Source organism: Paraphaeosphaeria sporulosa (genome assembly GCF_001642045.1).
Source record: "Paraphaeosphaeria sporulosa strain AP3s5-JAC2a unplaced genomic scaffold CC84scaffold_5, whole genome shotgun sequence".
In the NCBI taxonomy this organism is placed as follows: Eukaryota; Fungi; Ascomycota; class Dothideomycetes; order Pleosporales; family Didymosphaeriaceae; genus Paraphaeosphaeria; species Paraphaeosphaeria sporulosa.
In genome coordinates, this window is record NW_017253364.1 from 92954 (window position 1) to 119483 (window position 26530).

At 53.4% G+C, this 26530-nt stretch overlaps 8 protein-coding genes across 8 annotated transcripts; 4 read left to right on the forward strand and 4 right to left on the reverse strand.

Moving 5' to 3' along the window:
• Positions 1–13: 13 nt before the first annotated feature.
• On the forward strand, positions 14–1159 carry CC84DRAFT_1163937 (Zn-dependent hydrolase). The gene has a single exon (XM_018178370.1). It carries the CDS (start codon positions 84–86, stop codon positions 1011–1013), a length of 930 nt encoding a protein of 309 aa, XP_018035744.1. The 5' UTR covers positions 14–83; the 3' UTR covers positions 1014–1159.
• A 4460-nt stretch (positions 1160–5619) lies between these two features.
• On the reverse strand, positions 5620–6587 carry CC84DRAFT_1243595 (uncharacterized protein; the record flags this gene model as incomplete). Its single annotated transcript, XM_018184118.1, has 3 exons — positions 5620–5689; positions 5770–5896; positions 6140–6587. Coding segments are annotated over 3 exons (645 nt in total), but the record flags the coding sequence as incomplete, so codon positions are not given.
• A 726-nt stretch (positions 6588–7313) lies between these two features.
• Positions 7314–7903, reverse strand: CC84DRAFT_1091036 (uncharacterized protein; the record flags this gene model as incomplete). Its single annotated transcript, XM_018174384.1, has 2 exons — positions 7314–7473; positions 7527–7903. The coding sequence occupies 2 exons, from the start codon at positions 7901–7903 to the stop codon at positions 7314–7316; spliced, it is 537 nt and encodes a 178-aa protein (XP_018035746.1).
• Positions 7904–8033: 130 nt separating this feature from the next.
• On the forward strand, positions 8034–9757 carry CC84DRAFT_1091225 (CAF1-domain-containing protein; the record flags this gene model as incomplete). Its single annotated transcript, XM_018174394.1, has 2 exons — positions 8034–8504; positions 8705–9757. The coding sequence occupies 2 exons, from the start codon at positions 8034–8036 to the stop codon at positions 9755–9757; spliced, it is 1524 nt and encodes a 507-aa protein (XP_018035747.1).
• Positions 9758–10730: 973 nt separating this feature from the next.
• Positions 10731–12199, reverse strand: CC84DRAFT_1216736 (S-adenosyl-L-methionine-dependent methyltransferase; the record flags this gene model as incomplete). The annotated part of the gene is made up of 2 exons (XM_018182836.1): positions 10731–11913; positions 12093–12199. The coding sequence occupies 2 exons, from the start codon at positions 12197–12199 to the stop codon at positions 10731–10733; spliced, it is 1290 nt and encodes a 429-aa protein (XP_018035748.1).
• Positions 12200–14249: 2050 nt separating this feature from the next.
• CC84DRAFT_1163942 (glycyl-tRNA synthetase-like protein) lies at positions 14250–16997 on the reverse strand. The gene is made up of 5 exons (XM_018178371.1): positions 16684–16997; positions 16487–16631; positions 15115–16439; positions 14735–14995; positions 14250–14628 (listed from the first exon to the last, which is right to left on the reverse strand). Exons 1-5 carry the CDS (start codon positions 16750–16752, stop codon positions 14443–14445), a joined length of 1986 nt encoding a protein of 661 aa, XP_018035749.1. The 5' UTR covers positions 16753–16997; the 3' UTR covers positions 14250–14442.
• Positions 16998–17127: 130 nt separating this feature from the next.
• Positions 17128–18815, forward strand: CC84DRAFT_1118498 (Brix-domain-containing protein). The gene is made up of 3 exons (XM_018175520.1): positions 17128–17758; positions 17860–18230; positions 18348–18815. The coding sequence occupies exons 1-3, from the start codon at positions 17166–17168 to the stop codon at positions 18698–18700; spliced, it is 1317 nt and encodes a 438-aa protein (XP_018035750.1). The 5' UTR covers positions 17128–17165; the 3' UTR covers positions 18701–18815.
• A 4641-nt stretch (positions 18816–23456) lies between these two features.
• On the forward strand, positions 23457–24346 carry CC84DRAFT_721343 (uncharacterized protein). Its single transcript, XM_018187160.1, has 3 exons — positions 23457–23702; positions 23755–23967; positions 24020–24346. Exons 1-3 carry the CDS (start codon positions 23623–23625, stop codon positions 24210–24212), a joined length of 486 nt encoding a protein of 161 aa, XP_018035751.1. The 5' UTR covers positions 23457–23622; the 3' UTR covers positions 24213–24346.
• Positions 24347–26530: the final 2184 nt, after the last annotated feature.

Genomic DNA, 26530 nt, shown 5'->3' on the forward strand with positions numbered 1-26530 from the left:
CTTGACAAAATGCGCCCTTTGCGTAGCTAACTTTTCGATATGCCGTAGCATCTTCACGCTTCCGCAACCCCTGCGTTCAATCTATGGCTGCCGATACCTCTACGGTGGTTCCCTCCACACTGCGCACCTTCTGCCCCGATGGAACGACCGGTGTCTACGCATATTACGATGGGCGCACATGCCCGTGGCACGCGTCAAATTACTACGACGAGACGCTCGCCTTGGGCGTGGCAACATACAGTATCATCAGTGGAAATAGCGCTGTCCTATTCGATGCTGGTCTAACGCCTGCGCACGCAGCACACATGCTTGCGCATGTGCGAAGTTTGGGTGCCACAGATATAAGTACAGTGTACAGTCATTTCCACAGCGACCATATAGCTGGGGCCTCAGCTTTACGGGAAACGAAGATTATAGCACACAAGGGCACGTACGAGAGGCTAGTAAAGGATGAGCAAAAGCTGAGATACCCTGGTGAAGACGAAGGGCCAAGCATTGAGGTTGTCCTTCCCATGGAGACATACGAGAAGAGCCTCTCATTTCAAGTCGGCGACATCAAAATCGAGCTACACAACTTCCACATCCATACCACGGATTCAACGCTTCTATTTCTCCCAGAGTCGGGCCTGGTGATCGCCGGAGATATGCTCGAGGACACCGTAACCTACATTTCAGAGCCAAAGTCTCTTCATCAACATCTACGAGAGCTTGAGCGCATGGCGCAGTGGCCCATCAAAAAAATCTTACCGGCGCATGGAAGTCCGGACCGGATCAAGGCTGGAGGGTTCGATAAATCCCTCATATATGCCACGATCAGGTATCTCAAGGCTATGAACGAACCTATTGAGGAGCCTGACGCATGGACAAAGAAACTGGATAAAGTAGTAAAAGATGATTTGGTCGCGGGGAGGTTGGTATACTGTGAGGCGTATGAGGGAGTGCACCTGGAGAATGTTGAATCCATGAAGGAGAACCGAGCAGAAAGTGTCGGTAATCTGACTTTGAAGAGTTGATATCATTCCCCTCGAAGAATCGTTACTGTCATATCAGGTTATCGCGATTGCACATTCCTCTAGGTTGTACTTCAAGTCCTAAAGTCCAGATGGTATCTTTGTTGAATACCTGGTGTTCTCTGACACCTCAGAGAGGTCTATATCACAATTGAATGCCATGTTTCTTTCCGTATGGGCTTTACATATATCAATGTAAAAATCGTTAGTGAAGAAGCCGCAGAATACCGACAATGGTGAATGAGATGGTTTCATAGGAATGTCATCTCACTAGTGAAGAATGATCGTATTTCCCTTCAAATACAACTCTGGCTATCAATTGAACGGCACGGCTGATGATGTCTTGCCGCAGTCTCCAACCGATATTTGTTGTTTGGATACTGAAACATTTGCTCAACTTTACTATAAGCATGCATGTATTGGTATATGATAAAATCGGACGAAATCATGAGGTAGATGATGAACAATGATTCGGCTGGCAGGTTTCGGGAGCGTACGTGGTTGTGATGTTTGTCGTCCAAGGCTGACTTGTGAGGCGACTATCAAGTCGTGGAAAGCTTCGAAGAACCAAGGCTAGCATTGTGGCCACCACCGATTGGAATGTAGTGCAGGCAAGGGTAATGGTAGCAACGATTGTGCAGATCCATGTGGGAAACGATATAATTTGACGAGAGATAGTCGTTGACCGGTAAGAGAACTTCAATGCTCATTAGGCCCCTGCATACGAGTGTCAGCCTAGAGTTGCCAATCATTCCCGTCTTCTGCTCTCCCGGAAGCCTTATCCATGATCAAAGCCGAGCGGGTACATATGTTATACCCTTATGAGACGAAGAGGTCTTCAGTTCCAAGGTCGAAGAAGGGGGGATCTTCTGAAACAATCACTTTCCCATCGCACCTGTCAAAGCTCACCTGCATATCTTCGCTGCAAGGCTGAAACTCTTGTCGGCACGCTGAGCTTTACCAAACCAGCGGTGATGACTCTCAGAACAGCTATGAAAAGGGAGTGCAGCCTTCCTTGCTCCTTTCCTGTCATTTTGAACCCGACTACTCTAGCAAATTTCCAGCTTTCATAGTGTGCTAGAACAAAGACATTTGCATGGATTATCATTGGAAATCATACTAGGCCCTCGCATTCCTCAGAAACTCCATGCGTAGGTACCATTGCTTTGCCTCGTGCATCGTGGAAAGTTTCTCCCAGCACAAACAGACTTCAACCTGTACGATCTACATTTCAGCAGTTGGCATGTCTGCGGGTGGAAGGAAGAAATTAGATAAGCTTGACTACCGGTGAGCTTATTTTTGAACACAAAGTCCTCATTGGCTCCAGTAAGTTAACAAGAAATGGAAGGTCCATCAAGCGCGTCACAGAGAAAGCACAAGTTCACACCAGTCTTTACTAGCACAAACTTCTCGCAGATGCCTCCCCTCGCAAACCTTCAATCAACCCTTAAGAACCTTACTTGAATGCAGTAATGACTACGATCCATCACACCAACATTTTAGATAACCCCTGTAGCGCGGTACAGCCTATTAATCACCTGTTGGCTACGTTCATCAGTTTCAGAAAAGCAGCCTACGATTACTACAGGCCATAGTTGCGAAGCCAAGTCCATGTGAGCCACTGATAATCCCACTTATAACCCACAAGTGGCAGAATGGAGCCCACAATGTATCCTGCCACCCCGGCTGGCACTAAAATCATAGCAACACACGAGTCGAATTTCATTTTACGCCTAGGAGAACACGTTGATGGAAGCGCACCAAGTGCACAAAGAAGAGCAAGAAGAGAAAGTGCAAGCCTTGTGTACATGCACACCGTCAATGGAGTCTCCATGGGCGCTTGACGTAGATTTATCAAGGCGAGCTTAGAGTGAGGACGATCATCTCGACGATGCCAGATCAATGAGTAGGAACACCCATGGTTGGAAGCAAGGCTAACCCGCATTAAAATGCGCCTTTTTTAGGTACCCGCAGGTAGAATAGAGCACTTACCGTTCTTGACATATATCATACGTTTCCCCTTATTGCAATATAATTTTTGGCTTCGACTTCCGGTAAATCGCTCGGCATGTCGCATTTGTCATAGCCTGAGCAGTGTCTTCCCCATTGCCAAAAATTCCAAAACATTACAGGACAATCGAATTCGACGCGAATGTTGGTGCCGTCATCCTTGAGCACACTGAAAAGAGCACCTCGGCGTCGATAGCCTACTATAGTATCCCTCCCCAGGCTCAGCTCCAGGACATATAATACTTTTTGGTCCAGTTTGCATTGTTGGAACAGGCTTGCGCGGTCAGCTTGAGTGATCCGAGGACCAAATACGGGACGCGGAGGTTCGTTGATCTGCTCCCGAAGCCAGGTCCTCCTTTGCAATCTACTATGTGGCAGGAAGCACTCAACAACAAAGGTATGGCAAGTATCTTCATATGTGATGTGCACTTTGCTCAAGGCCCTTAATTCGAACTCGCCGTAAGCGGAATTTTCAGACGTTAAAGCAAGGTGCTGAAGGTCCCACTCATTTTCCTCCACGTTCACGCGTAACCACTGTGGAGAAGCGGCTGTCATGGCCACTTCTTGTTCTAGACTGTCGTAAATGCATTCCCCAGCATATCTCCTTTGATCTCGTAAGGTATACATGATGAGTGTCGTGGCCAAATGTCTTTGACAGTGTAGTTTTCGGGATTATGGTCATAGCCATCAGACTCTCTCCGAGTTGAGTTGTGCTTATGCTTGTAGATTGCCATCTATGTGTTGAACATCAGCGACAATGGGATCAGCTTACAGCTTCTGATTCTAGTCGGTAATTGATGGTGACTCTCGATTTCTCCCAAAGCTGGATTATTAGCAGGTAGTTTAGATATAACTGTAATTATGGAAGCTCGCATTCCACAAGTTCTGATCATATGGAGCCATATTTCGAAGAGAAGCCGGTGCACCGTCATCGAAATTATTACCACCTGCCTGAGCCGACGAGACTTCTTGAAAAGTCCACGCGCGATGGGCCCATTCACTTCCCAAAATCATTGCCGTGACGAGATCATTGGTCGGATGTTGCAGTTGCTCCAACTCCCGATCTATCACCAAAACTTGATGTGCAGCTTGAAGATCCGGAGGGATATGTCCCATTGCCTTGCTTCGAATTTTTCGTCTTGCAGTACGTGAAGAGAGATGTGATAGCTGACTTTCCTCGGGTTCTGTATCATACTCTTGGCAGTGCAAGCTCTTTGGTCTCTCCATTCGCGTCCCAGCAAACGATATTGGAAGATCGCTTACATTCGCACTATATCTGGGAGGAATACAAAGTGTATCCAGCCAGAATGATACTCTCGATTCATGTCGAAAGGGCCAACTGTCCAAGATATGAAAATAAATTCTCTAGCTGTTTGACCAAGAGTTCTGGAGTGTTCCTCTTCGAAATCTCACCAGTTCAACAGCAATCTTGCGAAGTTGGCACTTTTAGAATTCATTGTTGCGGTCATTTCCCATGCCGTCGCTCCAGACATGGGAGATAGCGGTGTATGATTGTGTACCATTGTAAGCCTCAATCTTGGTGTCGAAGCCGGGTACGCTCGGGTTCATGGATAGTATAGGAATCTTGTCATTTCGGATAATGTTGTGAAGGTTCTTCTCAACATTAGCTAAGTGGTTCGGAAGCAAGGGATACCTCTTGTCGAGTGACTCTGTGTTGTGGCTGATAAAGCTGTCGCTCTTGACCTGTCATGTCGTATGCTCTACATACTGTGTCGCATTCGTATTCGCGGTGTGTTCCGAGCCTTTCAAGAAGTGGGATTCGCGCGAGGTAGTACCACACCACGTACATTGCTCCGCCTAAGGAACGCATCACTGCAAGGCACCAACCCTGTTCACTGAACCACTATCGCAAAAGGCGACTCGTACATTTCGATGAATAATGGCTCTCAGGTTCCATGACCTTGAACCAGGCAATCCCGCGATGGAGTTTGTGGTCTCCCGGAAGTCGCTGGGATTACGATACGCGTGAACCCCATTGTCAGCCACTTTCAAACTACTTTGGAACCATGGTTGCTGAGAATGACGTAGTTCCGGAGTTCTTGACCAGAACATATGAGCACCTAATATCTCCGTGAAACACTCCAAAAAGAGCTTCACGAATAGGACGGTGCATGCCAAAGGGCGATCAAGTTCTACTCTTATCTGTTTCCCCTCTTCTTCCAGATCTGGGTCCAACAGATCTATCACAATGGCTGCAGTACGCAACACTTCTCACTCGTCGGACCTGCAGCTCTGAATCGCTCTTACTCAGTTGGCACAGGTTGCCATGCCAAGGGCGAAGCAATTGAGTAAGTTTAGGTTGACATACGCGGTTACTGGAGAAGAAATATTGCTTCCTGATATATTCTCCGTCCTTCCATGCGCCCTCACATGAACATCTCCAATGTCCTCGCATTTGCCAGAATACGTGCGCCATCACCCAGGCCAGATGGAGTATATTGAAGCATGACGACATCACCAGAAGGCTAGATGGCATCATCGAAGGCCAGGGAAGCTATAGTGATACAGTGTATCACCGCGAAGCCTTGTGTGCGGTGCAAGCCCAATGAAGTAGGCAGCAAATCTTATGTGCTAGTAGCTATGTCACGAGACATTCAGTCGAGGGAACGCGAGGGAACGGGCGGTGGTAGCACTTGTATCGTTGAAATCTAACAAGGAATAGCACGGAAGTGTTACACAGCCTACCCAAGGCTAAAGGCATAGGGTGCTGATGTGGCAGATTGCATACATAAGATCTGCTTTTGACGCATCTACGGCAGCGAGCTTTAGTCCTGGAGACGCCTCATGAGCTGCGTTTGCAGATTTTCCGCTACAACCCTGAACATATTGGAACACATCCATCCCGCCAGTCTCGCCTTGTGATGGCAGAAGTAAAAGCACAACTTTCCACAAGTCCCAATCACCTTGCCCCCTTCTAAATCGTCATCATCGGACACACAACCTTCAACGACCACTGCTCTCCCCTCAACGAGCTACACCCCCCAATTCCAATCCACTTGCCCCCCGCCCCACTGCAATCCCTACTCTTATACGCGCGTACTGCCCAGTATCCTTAGCAAACTACCCCCCTGTCTTGAACCAGGCTGACGCCGACTCACATTTACACTGCCCATGGAATGCAGTCGGGTAGACCCTAATGCCGTGGTCGGCGTCGTGCAGCTTGATGCACTCGCCGGGCTTAGAGGTGTAAACGGGGCTGCCGTTGCTCATGCAGGTGGTGCGGGAGAAGGTGGTGTACTGTATGTCCATTGTTGGGAGTTCGGAGAGTGGGATGGGGAGATCTGGAATGGGGTTTGGGAGGGGGTTGGGGAGGGGCAGGGGTGATCCGGCCTGTGGGAGTGGAGGTTCTTGAGCAAGGATAAGACGGGAGAAGAGCAGCAGAATGACGAGGAGAGGGGCGTGTGGATGCATCCCAGACAAATTGAGCGGTAGAGAGCTTGAGGTGGGCAATGGTGTGAGCGTGGATTTATGCCCTTTTATTGTGCAAGTTTGAGTAACCGATAGAGCGCCGTGAGCCCGAGACTGTATGGACTTTGGTGTAGCGAGAGGTGAAGAGATGCTCCTTCGAATATATCACGATCCCTTACCTACCGATTACTGCAGAGTAATCCAGACGGATCTGAGAAAGGCACAAGAGCAGGTGGCTGAAGCAGAGCATTTTCCGCGAGAAGCCTCTGGAAACGATTGGCTAGTCAGTGTCGACCATGCCGTACCGAGTATACGATAGAGACGTTCTAAGCGAGTAGACGCATATGTCCTAAACGAATACTCGAAGAAGCAGCAGGGACCCTGAGTCAAACACGCCCTTGTGTGACACTAAAACGCGGTCGAATTTGGTGTATAACCAGCTGTGTAGCTTCGTGGCATCGTCACCCAATCGCAGAGTATATGTCTTGGATTCTATGTTTAGCTGTGGTGTCTGCAAGGCCACGAGACCGTTCTGATATCCAAGGCGTACTGTAGATCTACTTTCTCAAGTTGACGCGCAAATGTGCCTTCCTTCCAGCTGGCCAATGAATGTCGATGACAATCTCAGCCATGCAGATTGAAGAGCAATGAGAAGCTTGGCGTAGGGCGATTGGTAGTTCGTCTCTGTGGCAGCGCGCATTACGCACTGCATCGATGCACACACTCATCTTCTCTCTGGATATGACGACAAACGAGATTTGTGATTGGCACTGTGTGGTATTCCGTATATACAGTTTTCACAGCGGTGAGACCCGAAGCAAACCGGTACGCCGAACGTGCTTTCCTATCGTGCACGGTGCCCACTCAATGGTGACCCTCGTCATGTCCGTGGTGCTCGTCCTTGAAGAAGAGGGCCTCGACTACGCAGTACCCGGCGAAGGCGACGGTCGCAATGCCGAGGCCAGGGAAGGCGCCCTTGAAGCGGTTCCACCGCGTGAAGGGGCCAGTGTACCGCCATTGCTCACTGCATGGCATTAGTCCGGCCCGTGCATGGCCACGTAGATTCAAGAGACGCACTATCGGGCCCATGGGTCGCCCTTTGCGTTTCCAGCGGCAGCCGCGAACTTCTTGGGGTCGAAGCCGGTAATCGAGGGGCGTTGCGCGAATCTGAGACTGGTGTGGCGGGTCAGCACGGGGGCGGAAGAGCGTACAGGACAGTCGCCATGCAATTGGCAGTGTGCACTTACGCTGTGGGCCGCATTGTGTCGGTAGGGTGGGCGGTGGTGGTGCGCGTTGACGTCGCAGTGGGAGCTCACCAGCAGTTCGACGAGGAGCACGGGCCATTCGACATGGCTTGGCAAAAGTCGGCGTGGGCGGCCGGCGCAGTGTCGCGCACTCGACGACGCTGTTGACCCGCGCGCGCACGCCCTTTGCTTCTCGCCGAATCTCTGCATCCGTACTGTTCTGCCATCCGCCCCGCGAAACAGCTCCGACGGCAGCATCGACCCCGCCCGTCCACCGCCCGTTGTCGCACACGCACCACCGTCGAGTCCCCGCCTGCCTTCACGGCAACAACCGCCCACGATGCCTCCACACGGGGGCCGCTTCCCCGGCCACAACCTCTCGAACCCCTTCGCCCACCTCTCACAGCCGATCCACCAGCAACCGCAGCTGCAGCAGCAGCAGCACCAGCAGAACATGCAGCACCCCGGCTTCGGCGCCGCGAACCCGCAACACAACCTGAGTCTGTTCAGCCACAACCAAGGCAACTTCCAGTCAAATGCGGCGCTCGCCGGCATAGGAGGCGGCGCGGCAGGCCTCGGCGCGGCAGCAACGCTCGGCGGGGTAAGTGGAGGAACCGGACTGGACGGCCACGAAGCGCGCCTGCGTTTTGCTCACGGTGCTCAACTGCAACAGGATGCCCAGATGGGTCGCGCGCAAGACGGAACCAAAGGCATTGCCGGGCAGCGGATACGCGAGGTGTGGCGGAACAACCTGCACCAGGAGATGGAACTGCTGCGCTCCTTGGTCGAGAAGTACCCCTACATCAGCATGGTCAGTGAACCTCTTCCGTTCCACCAGGCCAGATTTCATTTGTCGAGAGAGAGTGTCTGATGGAAAAGGAAACTGTCAATGGCGGTCAGTCTCAGAGTCTCTTTATAGAGCCTGACGACAGTGACGGACGGGTATTTCATCTGTTCACCCCTTCTCGTTCTTCTTCTACCTTCTTGAGACCATGCTCATACAAGGCGCAGGACACCGAGTTCCCCGGAGTCGTTGCTCGTCCGATTGGCGACTTCAACTCCAAAGCCTCGTACCACTACCAGACCGTTCGCTGCAACGTCGACCTCCTCAAGATCATCCAGTTAGGAGTCACGCTTTTCTCAATCCGAGGCGAAGTACCGCCATCCCATCTCGACCCTTCAGAGCTGAACTACCAACCGAAAGCGGTATTACAGTACGCCAACAACATAGTAGTCTGCCCATGCACCTGGACTTTCAACTTTCAGTTCTCTCTGGAGGATGACATGTACAATGAGGAGTCCATCCAGATGCTGAAGAAGTCTGGCGCCGACTTCCAGAAGCTTGCAGAACAAGGAATTGACACACAGGAATTCGGATCCCTCTTGATAACCTCTGGCATGATCCTGACTCCCGACGTCAACTGGATATCGTTCCACTCGGGCTATGATTTCGCGTACCTCATCAAGATGCTCACCGCTAAGCCATTACCCGAAAACGAGGAAGACTACCGCAATCTCGTTGAAGTCTTCTTCCCACGACTGCTGGATGTCAAGTACCTGTGGCGACACGCAAACGGTCTCGTGCGCCGCGGGGTGATAGGGTCCCAGGCAACGAGCATACTCAACAACCTCGGCACAAAATCTGGTCTCCAAGATCTTGCCGATGAGCTGGGTTGCCAGCGCATCGGCAATTCGCATACCGCTGGCTCTGACGCTTGGCTCACTGGAACTGTGTTTTGGGAGCTTCAGAAGAAAATATTTGATGGCAAGGTACCGGACGATATGAATGGTCAAATGTGGGGTCTCACCGGAGTCGGTCCGCCAGCCAGTGCGACTGCCCAAGCTGCCGTTCTCGCTGCCCAAGGACAGAACCTCACCGGCTACCAGGGAATGAACGGCGGTATGATGTTCCACCCAGGCGGTCAAGCCGGCCACCGGGACGGACCTAGTACTCCTACTAGCCATCCCGCTGGTCTGGCATCGACCCCAGGCCCATCGCATGGAGGCATAATTACACCTGGTGCCACGGGAACGTTTGGCGAGTTCAGATATGGCGGCAAGTAGCTGCCCCATATCTGCGCGCTTCGCACTGCAGCACTATGTCATGATCTTGGAGAATGTTTAGGGGTCATCCTATTCCATGGTCCACTCTAAACGTTAGCAAGGTAGCTGCATGCTGAACTTTCCATCCAGGGCCATCATCGCAGTCTTTACCTTCGTCTTCCCCAACCGTCGCTTGGCAGCCTCAGACCCCACTCTACCAAGTTTTACGTCCGTCTTCTGCAACTGTTCCTTCACGATCCAGGCTTCCCCGGCAACAAGTTCCAAGAGGAACGCCACGGCGAGCTACAATGCGACCGTCGCAGCGTTTATATCCTGGTACTATTTCATTACCCACTCGAGTTCATCCGCAACACCCCGGCTCAATGCCATTCGCCATACATCCTGCAGGTGGTTGGTTGGTTACCGGGTGGACGCCATACATGGATCCTGACCCGCACGCCCCTTCCCCAACACCTCACACGCCGCAAAACTACTATCACACATTTCATGGGCCTTGGAGAACGGCCTGAGGGAGTACGATGTACGTTGGAGTAGAAGTGGCGGATGGGTCTTTGAAAAGACGAGGTTACGTTTCTTACTTGCATTGCATTTGTATGGCGAGCACGGAGTTATACCTTGGGTTTAGGAGGCGAATCTGGACTGGGTAGTTCCGGCGCGAATTTCAGCGCGCTCGAATCGATTATTACTGTAGTATAGGCTTGAATACCACCACATGCATACCCCGTTTTCTGTCCATAACGAGCAAGTCGTTTGACCCGGTACCCGTATCGAGGAAACGGTGGAGTAAGAGGTAAGATTGTCATTCCTTCGTGGATATGCGCGCCAGCGTGACTATCGGAACTCTACATACAAAAGTCGAGCCCGCCCCGACATCATCAAAAAGCCGCCCATCTGACCGAACATTTTCAACAACGCCTCCGCGACTCCAACCCAACTCGTAATAATCCTTTCACTTGACGCCTTCCTCCGACCCTCAGTCCCTCCTCCTATCCCTAGCATGCAGCGGCTTCCTCCCAATAATCCACTTGTAGCTCGCGCACCAGCCCTCCCTGATATTTCCAAGCCGATCCGTGCCCGACGCCCAATCCATGATCTCGCCCTTGCCCACCTCAATCATGTTCTGCACCTCCTCTTTCGTCCAGTGGTCCTTATTCGCATCGCCCCACATAGTAAGGTACCTTAGTAGCATCGACTCCAGCATCTCCATGATACACACCAGATGCATCTTGCCTATCGTCCGCTGCTCCTCGTCCTCGGGCCACTGCCCAATGGGCACATTGACATACGTCTGCTTGATATTGGTAAACCCCGCGTCGTCGAGGTACGTCGGGTGCATGTAGAACGTGCCGACGGGGCGGCCGGACTTGAACGCCGCCTGCATGACGCCGAGGTACAGGCGCGCGAGCGTCGGGAACGGGAAGTTGTCGACGCCGGCCTCGATGTTGGGCAGGCTCATATCGAAGTCAACGACCTCGATCCAGCCGCCGGGATTCAGGTTCTTGTAGATCTCGTCGTAGACGCCTTCCCAGTACGCGAAGACGCCCTTCATGCCGCGCATGTAGATGAGGTCAAAGGGCTCGCTGAAGTGCCAACCCGGCTGGGCTTCCGTCTCCAGCATGTACGACTCATATGCGGAGTCGGACGGCGTGTGGGGCTGAGAGGAGTCGCTGGTGGAGAGGGCGCTTTTGAAGCGCGAGGTTTTGGCCGCGGCGAGGGGCTCGCGGTTGGCGTAGTCGCGTGACATGTCATAGCGCTGGAGGCGCGCGGTCAGGTCGTCGAAGTCGTCTTCTACACCCCACACGTCCAGGTCATCGATTTCCCAGTTCACGCCTGTGCAGCCGACGCTTTCTTCTGTGGTTTCGATGTCCCAAACAGCCATGTCGACGCCTACGACGTCGGCGTGGGGATGCTGCCGAGCCATGGCGACGGCCCAGTGTCCAGGCCCTGTGCCTAGGTCTAATATTCTTCTGGTAGCAGATGTTACGGGTGTTGTTGTGAGCTTGCCTTTTAAGGCGTGTGTATAGATACGGTGGTGGATGGCGAGACGATCATTCTCTGCCTGGTCGCATGGCATGTAGTAACTATCATTCCCATACTCCCGTCCATTTTCGTAGACAAATTCCACGTCGTCAGACTGTAGTGTCCGTGTAGAGCGTCTACATGCGCAAGGCAGTCAGTATCGGATCATGAATGATGAGGTCGCTGGTCATTGCACGATCCACAGCAAGAACAAGTTGACATGCTGCAGCACGATGATCAGAGAAAAGACCGAAAGAACATGAGACTGTGCACCCCGTCGACACGAACTCGGACAGAAAGGAAGGTCGCGTCTTACAAGGATTCGAGGGATGTGGAACTGTCAGAGTTCGTCCTGGGGCGCTTGGGCGGTACGCCTGTACGATCAGTCGCCGGGTTTTCGGGTGGTGGCGGTTCCTCCTCCATGGTCCTGGGCCGCCGCAGGACCGGCAGAACGACACAATTGCTCAAGCGACGGGCAGCCCTCGCACTCGGCTCACTATATACCAGCAAATGCTGTCAGATTTCTGCGGCAATCCTGTGGTCCTGGGATATTATGGCGCGTTACCTTCGGGAAAAAGGGGTGGGGGTAAGTGTGGTAGCTCGTCGGCGGCCTGTAGGGAGCTAGTTGTGATTGGCGGCGCAGGGCTGCAACCCAAGGATCCACCGAGGAGCAGCTGCAAGTCTCCGCAAAGCCAGTCGATTTCCGATATAAAAACTCACAGAGAGTGAAGCTCTACGTCCACGGAGGCTGGCGGGGCGGTGTATGGGCAGTGCTGCGGTGGTTTCTTCGGCACTAGTCCGCGGATATATGTTTGCCAGCAGCCAGCGTCGCTCAGGCGATTATCAATATAATATGCAGGAGCGAGCCAGCGTCGCTGCGAGTGAGGAACCTGCTTGGTCCTGTTTTGAGCGGCTGGGCGGGAGCTGCAGCAGTGTGAGAGCCAGGATGAATGCGTACCCTCGGCCAAGAAGCGAACAAAGAAGCGTTCGGCACACCAGGTCACAGCGTCCAGTAGTCAACTACCACGGCGCAGTGCAGCATTCCACAAACGCAGGAGGAATGGAGGAGTGTGGCGGCCGCTCGCTTGCACTCCAAGCGTAGTGTAAGTTCTGCGAGCAACAATGCTTGGGGAAGAGGGGCTTTGGACCCTGGGCACTCATGCAGAGCTTGATGCAGGAAGAGAAGACGGGAGAAGCGACGGGTATGGGAGGATTAGACAGATGTTTAGAGGGTTTCTAGAAGACCTTAATGAGTGGGCCCGCTGCCCGGGTGCATCGGTCTGATAGAATGTGTGTGGGAGCGAAGCCGGTGACTGTGCGGCAGGTGCGTCCGCTCGTCTGCTATTTGATCGTGGCCCGGATGGTGCTGCGCCAGCGCCCATTTCACTTAGAGCCGTTCCCTTCTGATGAAACCAGGTCAAATGCACCGCTACTGCGCAGAGCAGCCCGGATCCCAGTCGCTGCCGCAGACGGTCTGCTGTCAGGCTGTAAAGTGCAGTTGAGCATCACCTTCCTCCGCATATGGGAGCAGACGTTCCCCGCTTCCCGACGGCTACAAATAGCTGCAATATGCCAGCCCCGCCGTCTTGTTCCGTGTCAGCAGGAACCCTCCGGTCTGATCATTGAGGAGCACTGGATACCGCCTCGCAATTTTCGGCAACGTTCGTCGAACGAGTAGCAAACCCGCCAACCCCAACCTTGCCGCGATGCTTGCTTGCAGCTGCTAGGCCGGGGTGAGATGCCTCAGGGCCAGGCCACGATCCGTCACCGTGCGTTCCAGCAAGACGGCGACCTCACCCAAGTCGGGCCCAACGCGCTCTTTGGAGGATTTGGTCCGTCCGTTGTGCAATCGCGCCGATGTTCCGGGCGTAAACAGCACGCCCGGCTTGCGGTAGGATGAAGCTCCCTGGGAACGGCGCTTGACAAACCATCCCCCCGGATCCAAGCCAGCTCCGACTGTCAATCCATTGGGTCTCGATGCCCTGCCGGCGACATGTCCAGGAACGCGCCCGCGCCAGCTGTCTCCAACGCTGCATGTAGGCCAAGATCGGAGATACTGACAATCGGCCCGTTCGTCTGAGAGCTTTCAAGTTGTGCGATTATCATGCCGACGGCAGGAAGCCTGATCTGCCCATCCGTGTCGTGTGAGGTTGTTGGAAACAGCGCCGCCGCCCGCGTGCATACGTCGCCATGTATCGTGTAATTCTGAAACTCCGATGGTCGGTGCTCCACTGCGTGACAGCTCGGCAAGGTATACGAAGTCGGAGGCTTGCGCATGCAGCATTTGGGGGCGGCGTAACCATGAACTTGTCGCCGCCACCTATTCGTTTGAGAAGTCGCTGTGTTTCAGGTGCAGAAGGCGCTTGGAATGAGCAATAGCGAAAGGATGCATTCCCACAAAAAGCCCCACCTTGATGGCATGGCTTTTCACCACGTCGCAACACTAGGCCGCGTGTGCGACGCTGTGGGTGACATTGTCACTTGGTTGCAGTCTCAGAACATGTCTTCTAATATCATTGACCTTCCTCGTCTATCCTGAGAAGTACAGGGTATTTGGAGTCATCTCGTTACTGTACATCTGCAGAAACTGCCCCGACATACCCCTTCTCCATGATATCGCTCGTTCATGTTCCATGTCTAAGAACGCCGCCATCGAGAGCGCCTCCTCAGGAGGGACCAACTCCTTCCTCCTGGCCCTCAAACTTGGGTAGTCGCTTAGAAATGTCTGCCCACTTCTCCCTACCCTCCACTAGGCCGGAAATAGCCGTGCAAATCTCATCCAGGCCGCCACGCACCTGTTCAGTCGAGTCTCGGTCTCGCAGTGTGAAGGTATTGTCTTTGACAGATTGGAACTATCCAAAATTAGTCTCAGTTTAGATTAAACATGGTCTTCAGTCCGTCCACCGTGAAGTAACACAAAGTTATCAGGGCTCCGAGACAACGCAGGGAAACACTTACGTCGATAGTGATGCCCAAGGGGGTGCCGAGCTCATCGTTACGGGAATAACGTTTGCCGATGGAGGCCCCGGAATCGTCCACTCGGTTGGAGACGCCGATGTCCTGAAGCTTGTTGCTCAACTTGCGCACAAACGGCTTGAAGTCGGCGTGCGAGCTCAGCGGCACAATCAGAACCTTGGTAGGAGCAACCGTGGGAGGGAAGGAGAGTACACCACGCGCTTCGTCCTGCTCGCGCGTCCAGTAAGAATGTTCGCACAACGCCTGTGTACCTTGTCAGTAGATGCATATGCGAGAGACGGTCCGGATACGCGTCATGTTACGGTAGCCACATGAGCACGCCAACTTTTGCTTCGCGACTATGTGGCGTCGAGTTGACTTACATAGAAGATTCGACCAATACCAAATGACGGCTCGATAACATTGGGTGTGTACTCCCTCACGTTCTCTACTCGTGTTCGCTTCTCGATGGTGATCAGCTCCTTGGGCACCTCGACCTTGCCGTCACCGACACCAGGAACATCGATTGTGATCTTGCCATCCTTTTGCAAATCCAGTGACAACTTCTCGCGCAGATCCTGGGAGAGAGCATCAATGGCAGCTTCCACGGTCTTGCCATCCTTCTTGAACTTAGGACCAAACTTCTTCTTGTCAAGGTCGCACTGCCATTCTTCAATCTTGAGGGGCTCCTTGCGGGGTTCTCGGACCACAAGAGGAGCGCCAGTCTTCTTCATGTGAACAGACAGATCGTACGCACTACGGTCGGCGCAGCCCACGCATTCGATCCAGCCGTAAGAGGTCAACAGTTCGGCGTCCCAACAATCCGCCGCGTAATGAGCCATCTCGTTAGCCATGTGCTGCCTGAAACGAATCTTCTTGGGGTCAACACCAATCTTGAGAAGGAAAAGCTGAATGCGCGCAAGAAAGTAGCCAAGAGTCTCATTGTCGACGAGACCAGTCTCGACGGCCTTGCCAATGGGTGTGGTGTCGACGTCAGCCTTGCCAGAAAGCTGCACTTCGCGGTTGAGAAGCTCAAGCTCAACGTCCTTGACCTCATCGAAATGAGGGTGCTTCTTGCCGCCTTCGGGATCCACAAAATGCTCGATTTCTGCCATCAAGAACTCTCGCACACGTAGCAGGCCCTGACGCGGGGAGATCTCGTTACGGAAAGACTTGCCGATGGATGCGGACGCGAAGGGCATTTGTTGCTGGTTGAACTCGAGGAGCTTTGCGAAGTTGAGGAACTGGCCCTGGGCGGTTTCTGGGCGCAGGTAGCCGGGCAGGTTGGAGGAGGGACCAATCGAGGTCTGGAACATGAGGTTGAATGCAACAGGAGGCGTGAGCTCGCTGTTGTTGGCGGGGTTGCGAATATCGTACTTCTTCATGAGCAGACCGAGTTCTTCGCCGTTGTAGTTGTCGATCTTGTTGAGAACCTCCTTGTACTCGTCCCTCACGGCATCGTCCAACTTGACTGCAGCAATGTTCTTGACCTTCTTCTTCTTCTTTTTCGGGTCTTCTTCTTCCAACTCGATTTTCTCGCCACGTGCCTCCTTGTCGCCCTTGATCCTCGCTTCGAGTACTTCCTCGACAAGATGGTCTGCGCGGAAGATCTCGCCGGTCTTGGGGTCCTTGCACATCCAGTCGGCGAACTTGTCTACGTGGCCGGAAGTCTTGAGGACATCGTGCGGGGTCAACATGGTGCAGTCCACTAGACCAGGTCAGATTGCGGTCTTCCAGAAGTCGCGTGGGCATTACCTTCAAGCATGTTTTCCTTCAGCACAAAGTGTTTCCGCCACACGTCAATGATGTTATTGGTCAAGGCACTGCCTGGAGGACCGTAGTCGTAGAGGCCGGAAACACCACCGTAGATATCGAACGAAGGGGTGTAGAACATGCGCCGCTGTGCACTGTCAGTGTGACTCCCCCGCGGTGTCGGCTTCCGGCGTATTTACCCTCATAAGAGACTCGAGCGAGGCCCGATCAAAGGCTTTGCCCTTGAGGGTCGTCATTTCAGGCGCCATGTCGACGATCTGCTGCTTCCGCTTGGGGACTTGAAAACGGTGGTGGGGCGGTGTTGTGGTGAAGCTGCGGGCGGAATAAACACAGCGAGGTGGGGTACTGGTATTAAAAAAGGGTTCACGAAGAGAAGAGAAGCAATTGGCGCGCAACGCTTTCACGAGCGAGCGCATACACACGGTCTCCTCCCTTATGAGGACGGAGAAATGACTCAACGAAATACTGATACAATATATTACAGGCTGATGCTGGACGCCTGCGCTGTGACTCCTTGACGCGACGACTGATGCCGAACGCCAAGCACGGCGAAAAGAGCCGCCGCTGCTCCGGGACCCGCCAAAATTTCTGGGAAGTCGCGACGCAGCAGAACTTTGCCGCAAGCACCACAAGTTGAGACTTCCACGACATCTGCGCTAGCATGGTCTTCTCCAAGGAACCCCCGATGCAGGGCTTCAAGCCCAAAAACAAACTGCGCCGGCAGAGCGCCCACCTCGCGCAGAAAAAGTCGAAAGAGGCTGCGAAAAGAGACGAGCGATTCCGCAGAAAACGGGAAGAGGCCAAGAATCCCTCGCTGCGAGAAGAGCGGCAGCGCGTAAACCAGCCCGTCACCATCGAAGCTAAGCGGAAGTTCGACACCGATGTCGTAGGCGACGAGGAGGATGCTTTGAATTGGGCGATAGACGTGGAACGTCTGGCGAAAAAGCGCAAGCTTGAGCAAGAGGCTGCTGAGCGGGGAGACAATGTCGAGGGAAACGGCGAGGAGGGCTTGCTGGAGAAGCTGAAGAAGCGCGACGCAGAGGGCAATGAAGTAGAAGACGACGAGGAAGAGGACGAGGCAGACAGCATGTTGGACTCGGAATCCGAGTGTGAAGACGACTCATCGGACACAGAGGCTGTCTCATCACGGACGAAGCGGAAATCGGAACGAGCCGCAAGCCCTGCCATGTCTACCACGACCAACGCGACCGCTGCAACGAATCTTGACATCTCACCAGATTTCTTGAAACAAAAGTGCGTAGCACCCAGATGCGATGTGGTCATGTTGGAAACATAATCAAGACCTACTCCATTCCCTCCGCCTGGCTTCTGCTGATTGCTTATCGCGCGTCTAGGTTTCCTGCAGTCTTCAACCCGGCAGAAACGCCGAAGATACTAGTCACAACATCTATCAACTCAACCCTTCACAACGAGGCCGAGATCTTGGCCTCTTTTTTTCCTAATGCCGACTACGTTCGTCGTAGCGCGCATGCTCATGCGCACAAGTATTCTGTGCGCGAGATAGCAAAGTTCGCCAGTAATCGCGAATATACTGCCCTTGCTATACTAATGGAGGCTCACCACGCGAAAGTGCCCGACGGCCTCGACATCGTGCTTCTCCCAGAGGGTCCGCACTTCCACTTTTCCATAAGCAATTGGGTCGAAGGAAAGAAGCTTCCTGGACATGGCAAAGATCAGGGTTTCCATCCTGAGCTAGTACTGAATGGTGAGTTGCCCAAACACAAAGTCGATGCATGTGCAATGCGAGACGACGAGTCTTCATCCACTTAGCCTAGGCTTGAGCGAAACTGTTTGACACAAAAACTGACTCTGTGCTGCACAGGCTTCCGGACACCCCTAGGTCTCTTGACAGCCCATCTTTGGCGAGGCCTCTTTCCCGCACAGCCCGAACTGCAAGGTCGCACTGCCGTGACGCTACACAACCAGCGAGATTACATCTTCCTGCGCCGCCACAGATACGTATTCCGTGAGAAGCGCGCAACGGAGAAGCAAGTCCTAGACGCAAATGGAAAGCCCTTGAAGGGAGTGGAAGACATCAGGGTTGGAATGCAGGAAATCGGGCCTAGAGCTACACTCAAGTTGAGGCGAATCGATAGGGGCATACAGTTCAAGAGTGGCCAAGAATGGCAATGGAAAGCGCATGCCGAGAAGGAGAGAACGCGCTTCAACATGTAGATGGCTGGCAGGTACTACTTTGGGCATGGAATACCACAGCTCCTGCAATCATGTTCGAGACCCCTGGTGCCGCTCCAATCTGTCCTACAAACATTACACGTCACTCAATGTTCTGAACGTTTATGGTTCTTTGCTTCATACATGCTGACGCAAATGAATGATGAAGTAGGTCATGGTCTGCGGCAACCTGAAACAATCACAGACCGGATGACTCTGAGATAGCACAGCTCGCGCATAATCGAAGTTAAGCCCACCACTCTCTCGGGTCCACATCAACGTGGACCATTCCATGGGTTGAATTCATCTAAACTCGCCGTGATACCAGACCAAGCTGTTGGTTAGCCAGGGACAAGGCGTCCAGACAGTGAACATCGAGGTCAGCGTATAACCAATGATCCATCATCGCCTTCAAAGACCAACTGTAAGAAGAAGATCATCCCCGGTGGTTCCCCAATGGCAAAGACGATCCTGTGCTGATTTGAAATGTGGACGACTTCTGAACGCTGTGCATGACACTTTCGTCATCGAAAACGGAGCCGCCTATGGTCGTTGAACGATTGAGCTTTGCTAGAAGTGAGACGGTGCTGAAAAGCGGCGTGATCAGCCAGTTCGTGATTCTCGCTGTATGTCCCATCTTGGATAGTGACTTGCTTAGTAGAGTAATATTTTAATGAGAAAGACGCTGACTTTGAAAGATGAGAAATTGAGGGATAAGTGTATTGCGGGCCAATGATATAGGAATGATAAAGTGTTTCGAATGAAATCTTTATACTGAGAAATGCTCCGAAACTTTGACCTTCTAGTGCTCATAATTCGGATACAAGAAACTTGTTCCGCCATTTCAGCCAGGAAATACCATAGGGTTTATCGTTGATTGTACAAAAGAACGCTGGTGGCCTATCGATTCTCGATACAAAGGGTCCTTGCCATGGGGTATTCTTGGCTGCAAGGGCCGTCATGTGTAGTATTCTAGGGAACAGATTGATCCGGTTCAGGAAAGGGTGGTTTTCGTGAGACCTTTATATCGCAGTTTGCTCACCATGAAAGACTCCCTCTCCCACGGGCAGATCTCCTCACCACCCTCTACACATGCATACTATGCCCCCCTTCCCTACTACCTCCCACCACCAATCTCTCCTGTCCCATCAAAATCCACTCTACCCCGCCTCCCCTGCCCGAACATGCTCACAAAGGTACCTCAACTGTTCCGGCGTCACCCCTAGCCCGCTGACCACCGCACACCGCTTACCCATTGCTGTGATCTCACGTAATCCCGTCTGACCACCCTCGACCCGCCGCCCCGGACCCAACACCTCAAGGCCGGCAGATGAGCACAGTGCCGGATCTTACGGTTACACGGTCTCAGCATCGATCGTTTGAGCGGCGTAAGAGCGGATGGCGGGCGGGTGGCTGAATGAGATGATAGGGGAAGGCGGATATCAATATTTTTGGTGCATGTGGTGTGGAGCGATGGTGACTTGGTGACGTCTGTAGCGGGAGAGGATAGGGGAAGCAGGACGGACACAGTGCGTCAATACTCCAGTGAGGATGTATAGCATGAACCTTTTGGCACTTTCAATATAATGTATTACGAGCCCATGGCGCTGCGTGAGATTACAATTCTAGGGCATAGACCATGTGTCGAGGCGTTGTATTATCAAGATCTTTAAGGGAATGCTTTCAAGGTAGACTGAGAGCTTGTTGGACCATCAATATCTACGACCGTACTCGGAAACCTGCCACTACACCGTAAAAAAATGAATGTCTGTCTAAAAAGGACACAAACCATAGGTCAAAATAGTCTATGCCAGTTCGTCGTATGATGGGATCTGGGGGCGATCCTCGAAGTGCGTCAAGGGAGAGCGTGCGCTCCGTGGTCACTTGCCATTGTTGCTTTAGGCCACCCAGCTGAGTTTCTTGATCGACTCAGCTAAGCTTCGCAGTGCTTTCGTATTTCCATCAGCAAACACTACTATTCAGCACACCTTCAATGATCGAAAAAGCCCTTACCACAATCCACGTGTCCTCGGGCGTAATGACTACCTACGTCAGGCGCACCGCTCACACACTTTAGGCAGGCAGTACTGCACGCGGGCCACAACTATTTTCACGAGCTGCTTCATTTGATGACCTCAACACTGCAAGAGCGGGCGGAACTGTTCAGCCTCAGACCCACATGATTACACGTACCTGCAGCATCACATACAAGGGGCCTTGCAGGATGCAAGCGTGGAGACCTGTCCGGCCGTCAAGCTTTTCGGGTGGTAAGAAAATGTTGGCCACTTTCAAATTGATAGGGAAGCCATAAGTGGTGCGATGTCTTGAGACTTGAATACTGCTTCGAACACCACCTGCCATCAAATGATGTACGCGGTGTGAGATGCGTACCAAGCGATCTTACACACCCCTGTTGTACGTGCCGTGCCGTGCCGGGACGTCACCACATATCTAGACCATACGCAGGTACATTCGCGAAGGAGGGTGATGCGACCTGTAATAAGCCTCTAGTCCGGTGATGGCGATGGCGGTGGCGACAAATGTCCGCGCGAGTGACATGCGCAATTGTCCCTTCGCCCGGGAATGACAACATGTATGCGCGCATTCGATGCCCGGTTCGTGGGAATTTATGGGGAATCATGGGTATGCATACGCAGCTCCAGACGCCGTACCGGTCCGCGGTTCCCTTAAAACTCTGCGAATTGCTGGGTTGGGCCCGAAGGATCGAACCCATGTTTGTCGCCACTGTAGCAGCTGCTGTTCCCGGACTTCGGGTCCGCGTGTGCAAGTATCGCATCTGCAAGATTTAGAGCTCCGAATTATGCCAGGCTGATTCTCGTTCCACATTCCAAAATTTAGGAATGGTGAACATGCTGTATTTTGTGTTGTCCAGTGTACTCCTTGCTCTTAGACGTCCTTACGAAAGATAAGCTGCGTTGCTTGAGGCTCCAAAGCCGGAGTGAACCGTGAATGCTTCTTTTGGGTATCAACTGTGTATGTTTGTGGTCTGTGCCCGGCTCGGACGATCAATTTATCCTAGCTGCCTTTTGATCGTGGATGAAGGGCAAACTTTAAAGTCGACTTGGAAGGATTCTTCACTCATGGGATTCTGACGGACAGTCTGGTTTAGCTGTCAAGCTACGGAAGCTGTGAATAGCCAGCAATTAAACATGTATTCGCTGGCTGGGATGACAAGTCGTCGTTGGCACGCAGCCCTGACATCGAGCATACACAGAATCGCTCTCAAATGCCTCTCGACGTGTCAGCGATTGCTAATTGAGCCCTACGCTGATCCAGCCCGCTTATAGGTACTGTTACGGTTTGGTTTAGGGATCATCGTACCGCACTGGGTCCCAAGCTGGTGGTTTGATCGGATGCTAACAGAACAACGAATCTCGCACATCTCTCGCGTGGAGCCACAGCCGGAAGCTGTTTCTACCGAGGATGTCGTCTTGACCGCTCTGAGTAAGCCCCACGAAGAAATAGCGCAAATAACGAAGTGGGGTCACGGCACTGGGGAACTGTATTTGCGGAAAGTTGACCGAGGAAAAGAACTCGGGGGAACCTTGAAAATGCCAGCGGACCGCGAAACAAAACCACGTTGCACCATGTTTTCAAAAGAGGATTGTCTGCGCTATAGGCTTGGAAATGAGTGCGCGATCACGCCAGTTTGTCGTGTTGGCAATTGCTTCTGCGAAACCCCTTACTAAATCCACGACGCGTGCTTTAGCTAAAGGCATGGTCCACGAGGCTGTTGGTGGTGGAACCAAGCATCGCTACCAAAGAAAGTCCCAATTGTGAAACAAACCTTGCGCCGCACCATAAGCGGACAGCCGTGACTCGCCCGCTCAGAAATAGAGATCAGCTTCTTGAGTGGGCCAATGCGAACACGGGTGTTTCAACTGTCGATGTTGTCAGGTACGGTACACCTGACTCTGTGCTACATGCGTAGCTGCGTTTCGCCGCACTGTCAACATGGCAGCGCAGCGCCAGGCATGTACCGATGAACAAGACAACAAGGAGACTTTGACTTTGTTGTCGTCAACCCAGTGGTGCCTGGACCATTGTCTTCGCGGAAAACAATAGTCGTGCAGTAGAGCTTGCCCTAGATGTAGTTGGCTAATTATGATCATGCCATCTGTGGCGTATTGAATGAAGTCATAGCTGTTCGGCAGTCGTTTTGGGGGAAAGCCTTGGCGGGAACGCCCGCAGCCAATTCTGGAGTCTATGGAGAAGTTAAGGAGCGATGTGATAGTCGGCCAGAGACTGCGTGCCACTGGCCGCAAGCGGACACCACTTCCAAATCGCCAAACTGACTACCATCTGTTGACCCAAGGTGGCGGGACTGGATCAACATGGTGCGACTGCTCGTCGAAATTTTTTGCGACTATCGATCTTAGCAATTGAAGCTATGCAGCTCGCGGGACTTGTACTTGTGCGCCCCACATGTATCTCGGGACGGCCTCCGTTGACGAGAACAGTGCCTCTGGGGTTGGTGAATGACGGACGCCATTTGATTACTCGAACGAAAAAGAGCCGCATACCGTTATTTGCTTGGTACAGAGGTAACCGACCAAGCGCGGAGAAGGCCATCGCCGTAGACCAAGAGACCGGTGTGTGTTCCGGAAAACTGCAGGAACCGTTTGGTAGTTGTGGTAAACTAGTCTACGGAAACGGGCCGCCACCCAACCCGGATGTTTTCATCCTCGTGATTGCATTTGCGGATAAAGACTGTGAGCTGCAGTAGTTCTTTGTAAGGTTTTCATCAACGGTGAAAGCCGGCCAGACTACTGGGATGTTGTGGGCATATACGAGGCAACGTCTGCAAGATTGTGGGATGGGTTGCAGTAGAGCGTTGACGGGGCGTCGTAGTAGGGTCCGTCTGGCTGGGATAGACCTTTGCAAGTACGAGGGGGCTTCGCAGTATGATTTACGTGGAGCGATACAGGTACCTCAGTAGGCTTGATTCCACACGGGATGTCGAGCTCTCTCGACGCCGACCACGGTATGTCTTTGGGCCAATTTTTGCAGACGACCAACATTGGTGACATGCTCAGTCCTGGAAGCTGCATCTTTGTGCAACTCAAGCAAGCCCGATCTGTTCGGGCCTATCACGCAAAGATGCATACTGTAAGCTCTCGTTTGGAGGGTGGTCGCATAGGTGCCTTTCCTGTGGGAGCAACCCCAGAGATGGGGTTGCGCTCCGTTTTCGGGACCGGGAGCGCAACACGACGGGCGAAAGGGAACGTACGGCTCGTCAGATGGAGATGGTGGGTGGCTGGAGTTACCGCGGAGCAAGGCAACGTCATTAACGAACAAGAGGACCTCGGAAAATGTGGCCTGGGCAAGTCGCAGCTGGGATAGTGTCGAATTGTGGGTGCGATGTTCAACGATGCAGGTACCAGGGCCAGGGCCCAACGGCACGGCTCAGCGTCGGGATTTTCAGGTGCTCTTGCAGGAAGGCGCGAAGGCACTGGCTATTCTTGCTCGGTACACGGTTGGGGAGCTGAAGTGAGCTGAGGTGGTGCTTGAAAACGGCACATTCGCTGGACTAGGCCGTCGATATTCGCGGCAGGGAGAGGCGCGCGATGGACAGGCGCCAAAGCCACCACCGTGGGAACATGGCGCCTGAACAGTCTAAAGCAAGCGTCTGGTACCACTCCGGCGGGATACACGGCGAGGCAAGGGACGGCTGACCGGTGCTGGCGCTGCTGTTGGTGAGGATACTGGCCAGGCGTGGTGGTTTACTGGACCTCCGGATGCCGGCGGACCTGGTGGAGGCATGGAGCTGCGGGCGATGTCTGACGGCGCACAATGCTTTGTGCAAGCTGCACGCGGCGAGGGTGCTAAGTCAGCTAGCCGTATGTACCTTGGGAGCGGGCGTGATGGCGCAGAACGAGGCGGCGGTGTGATGGCGCTCGAAGGGTGCTGCAACGCGCTGCAGGCCGCGCTTTCCTCGATGCAGCATCGCGGGAGGCCCCTTCCCCAGAAGAGCAATCAGCGCGGACGCGATCATCCCACGACCTTGACCTCCAGCAGAAACGGGCCTGGCTCCCTCCACAGCAGCACGCAATTGTGTGCGCAACGAGTGGACGTCCCACAACGCCCCTCCCTCGCCCGAGCATTTGCCCTCTTTGCGATTGCTCCGTTGTACCGTCTCCCCTCGCCTCGTGGTCGTCGGCAGTCGACTGCAACCGTGACGGCACGCCATGCTTGCAAGAGCTCGCAACGTGCCCTCCAGTCGCGTGCACCAGGGCCTGTTCTGTGTCCTCAGCTTCAGCTTCCACGCCGTGGACCAACGGATTTCTGCGGTACCCGTCGATTCTTGCCCGAAGCGGCAGGCTATCGCGGTGGAGCGCCGCACACGAACCGCTCCGCTTGTGGTTGGCAGAGGATTCTTGCCGTGATGCCCCGGAGAGAGCCGCCGATGAACTCTTGCTGCCCATGCTTGCGGTCCGAAGCACCCCTCAGGCCCTCAGACTCGCGACAGCCCTGCAATCAGTGACTGTCACTTGTCGGGGCTTTCGCCATGAGCGTGATGCTCGTCGGCTGTTTCATCGCGCGAGGCAAGATCGCTGGTGGCTGAACGGCCTGCTAACTGCAATCGGAGCCCCACGTTGTGCTCTGCAACGTACACATATGCTGTCCTACAGAGTCTATCGACCGCCTCTGACCGCCTGACCACGATGTTGCACCGTCTGCGTGGGTTGGTCTGCCTTCTGGCACGTTTGCTCGACACTTGGCGCTCTTTGGAAATTGGACAACCATCCCATGCTTCCAAGACCAACGTACGCCGTACGCTGGACCACTACTACAACACGCAGCGGAAGGACATCCGCGCCTCTATGCATCCGACCCGCACTGCTCGCCTGACGGCGGCGGAAAGTGTTCGGCCCTGGGATGCCTATCACTATTGCACCGACTCTCATGCGCACCGTTTGGTTTCGCTCTGCTTTGTTTCGCGCGTCCGACATGTAAATGACCTCGACAGCGCCCATGCCATCAGTCCCCTCATCAAGAGTCGGTTGGTGAGACGCTGGCTGCCGATATTTTGTCCATCGCACGGCAGTGGCTCTCGCACGGACTCGTCTTGATCGAAAAACAATCACCATGCGAACTGACCCACTGGCGGTCCTGGCGGCCATTTAGCCGTTTTATTTACAAGCAACACCCAATCAACGCGTCGACTCTTGCCCCTGTTCTGTTGTAAATTGCCCTGCTGCCGTTATGCCGGGCCGCTGGCCTTAGGGCTTAGATGCTGAGTGGCTTCTGCGTTGGACCCCCTGTCCTCGACCCCTGATGCTGCATCCCCCACCCTGACATCTATCCTGGGCACACTCAACTCGCCCACAGCCCGAACACGGACCCATACGTCGAGGCCATCCTTTCGTGCAGCGCGCTTGATCCCTGCTAGCACGCTAACTTCGGCGAGCACAGAGCACAATTCACTCCTCCGCTGTTCTGTGGAGGCCCATGTACTTACGGATGCTATCCCTACCCTCTGTTCGCGTTCTGCTACCACTCAAGTTCCCTGACCGTTTCTCTTGCAGCAACAAGATGCTTCGTTACGAAATATAGCCCCCGAGACGTCCACATTCACTCCCTCAGTCCAAACATAGAATTGTCAAAAGAAACTCACCTCGATACCAAGGTCCAGCAACCGTCTCGTCGTGTTCGACCTTCCTGTCATATTCCCGAGCTCTCTGTCCATCGCTGTCAATCACTGCCACCTCGATCGCTATTCCTTGCATCCTGCCGTTGCCGGACAGCGCTCCGTCGCATTGATCCTGCGATATAGCCTGGGGCTATCCTTCCTGTCAGTAAGACTCTTCA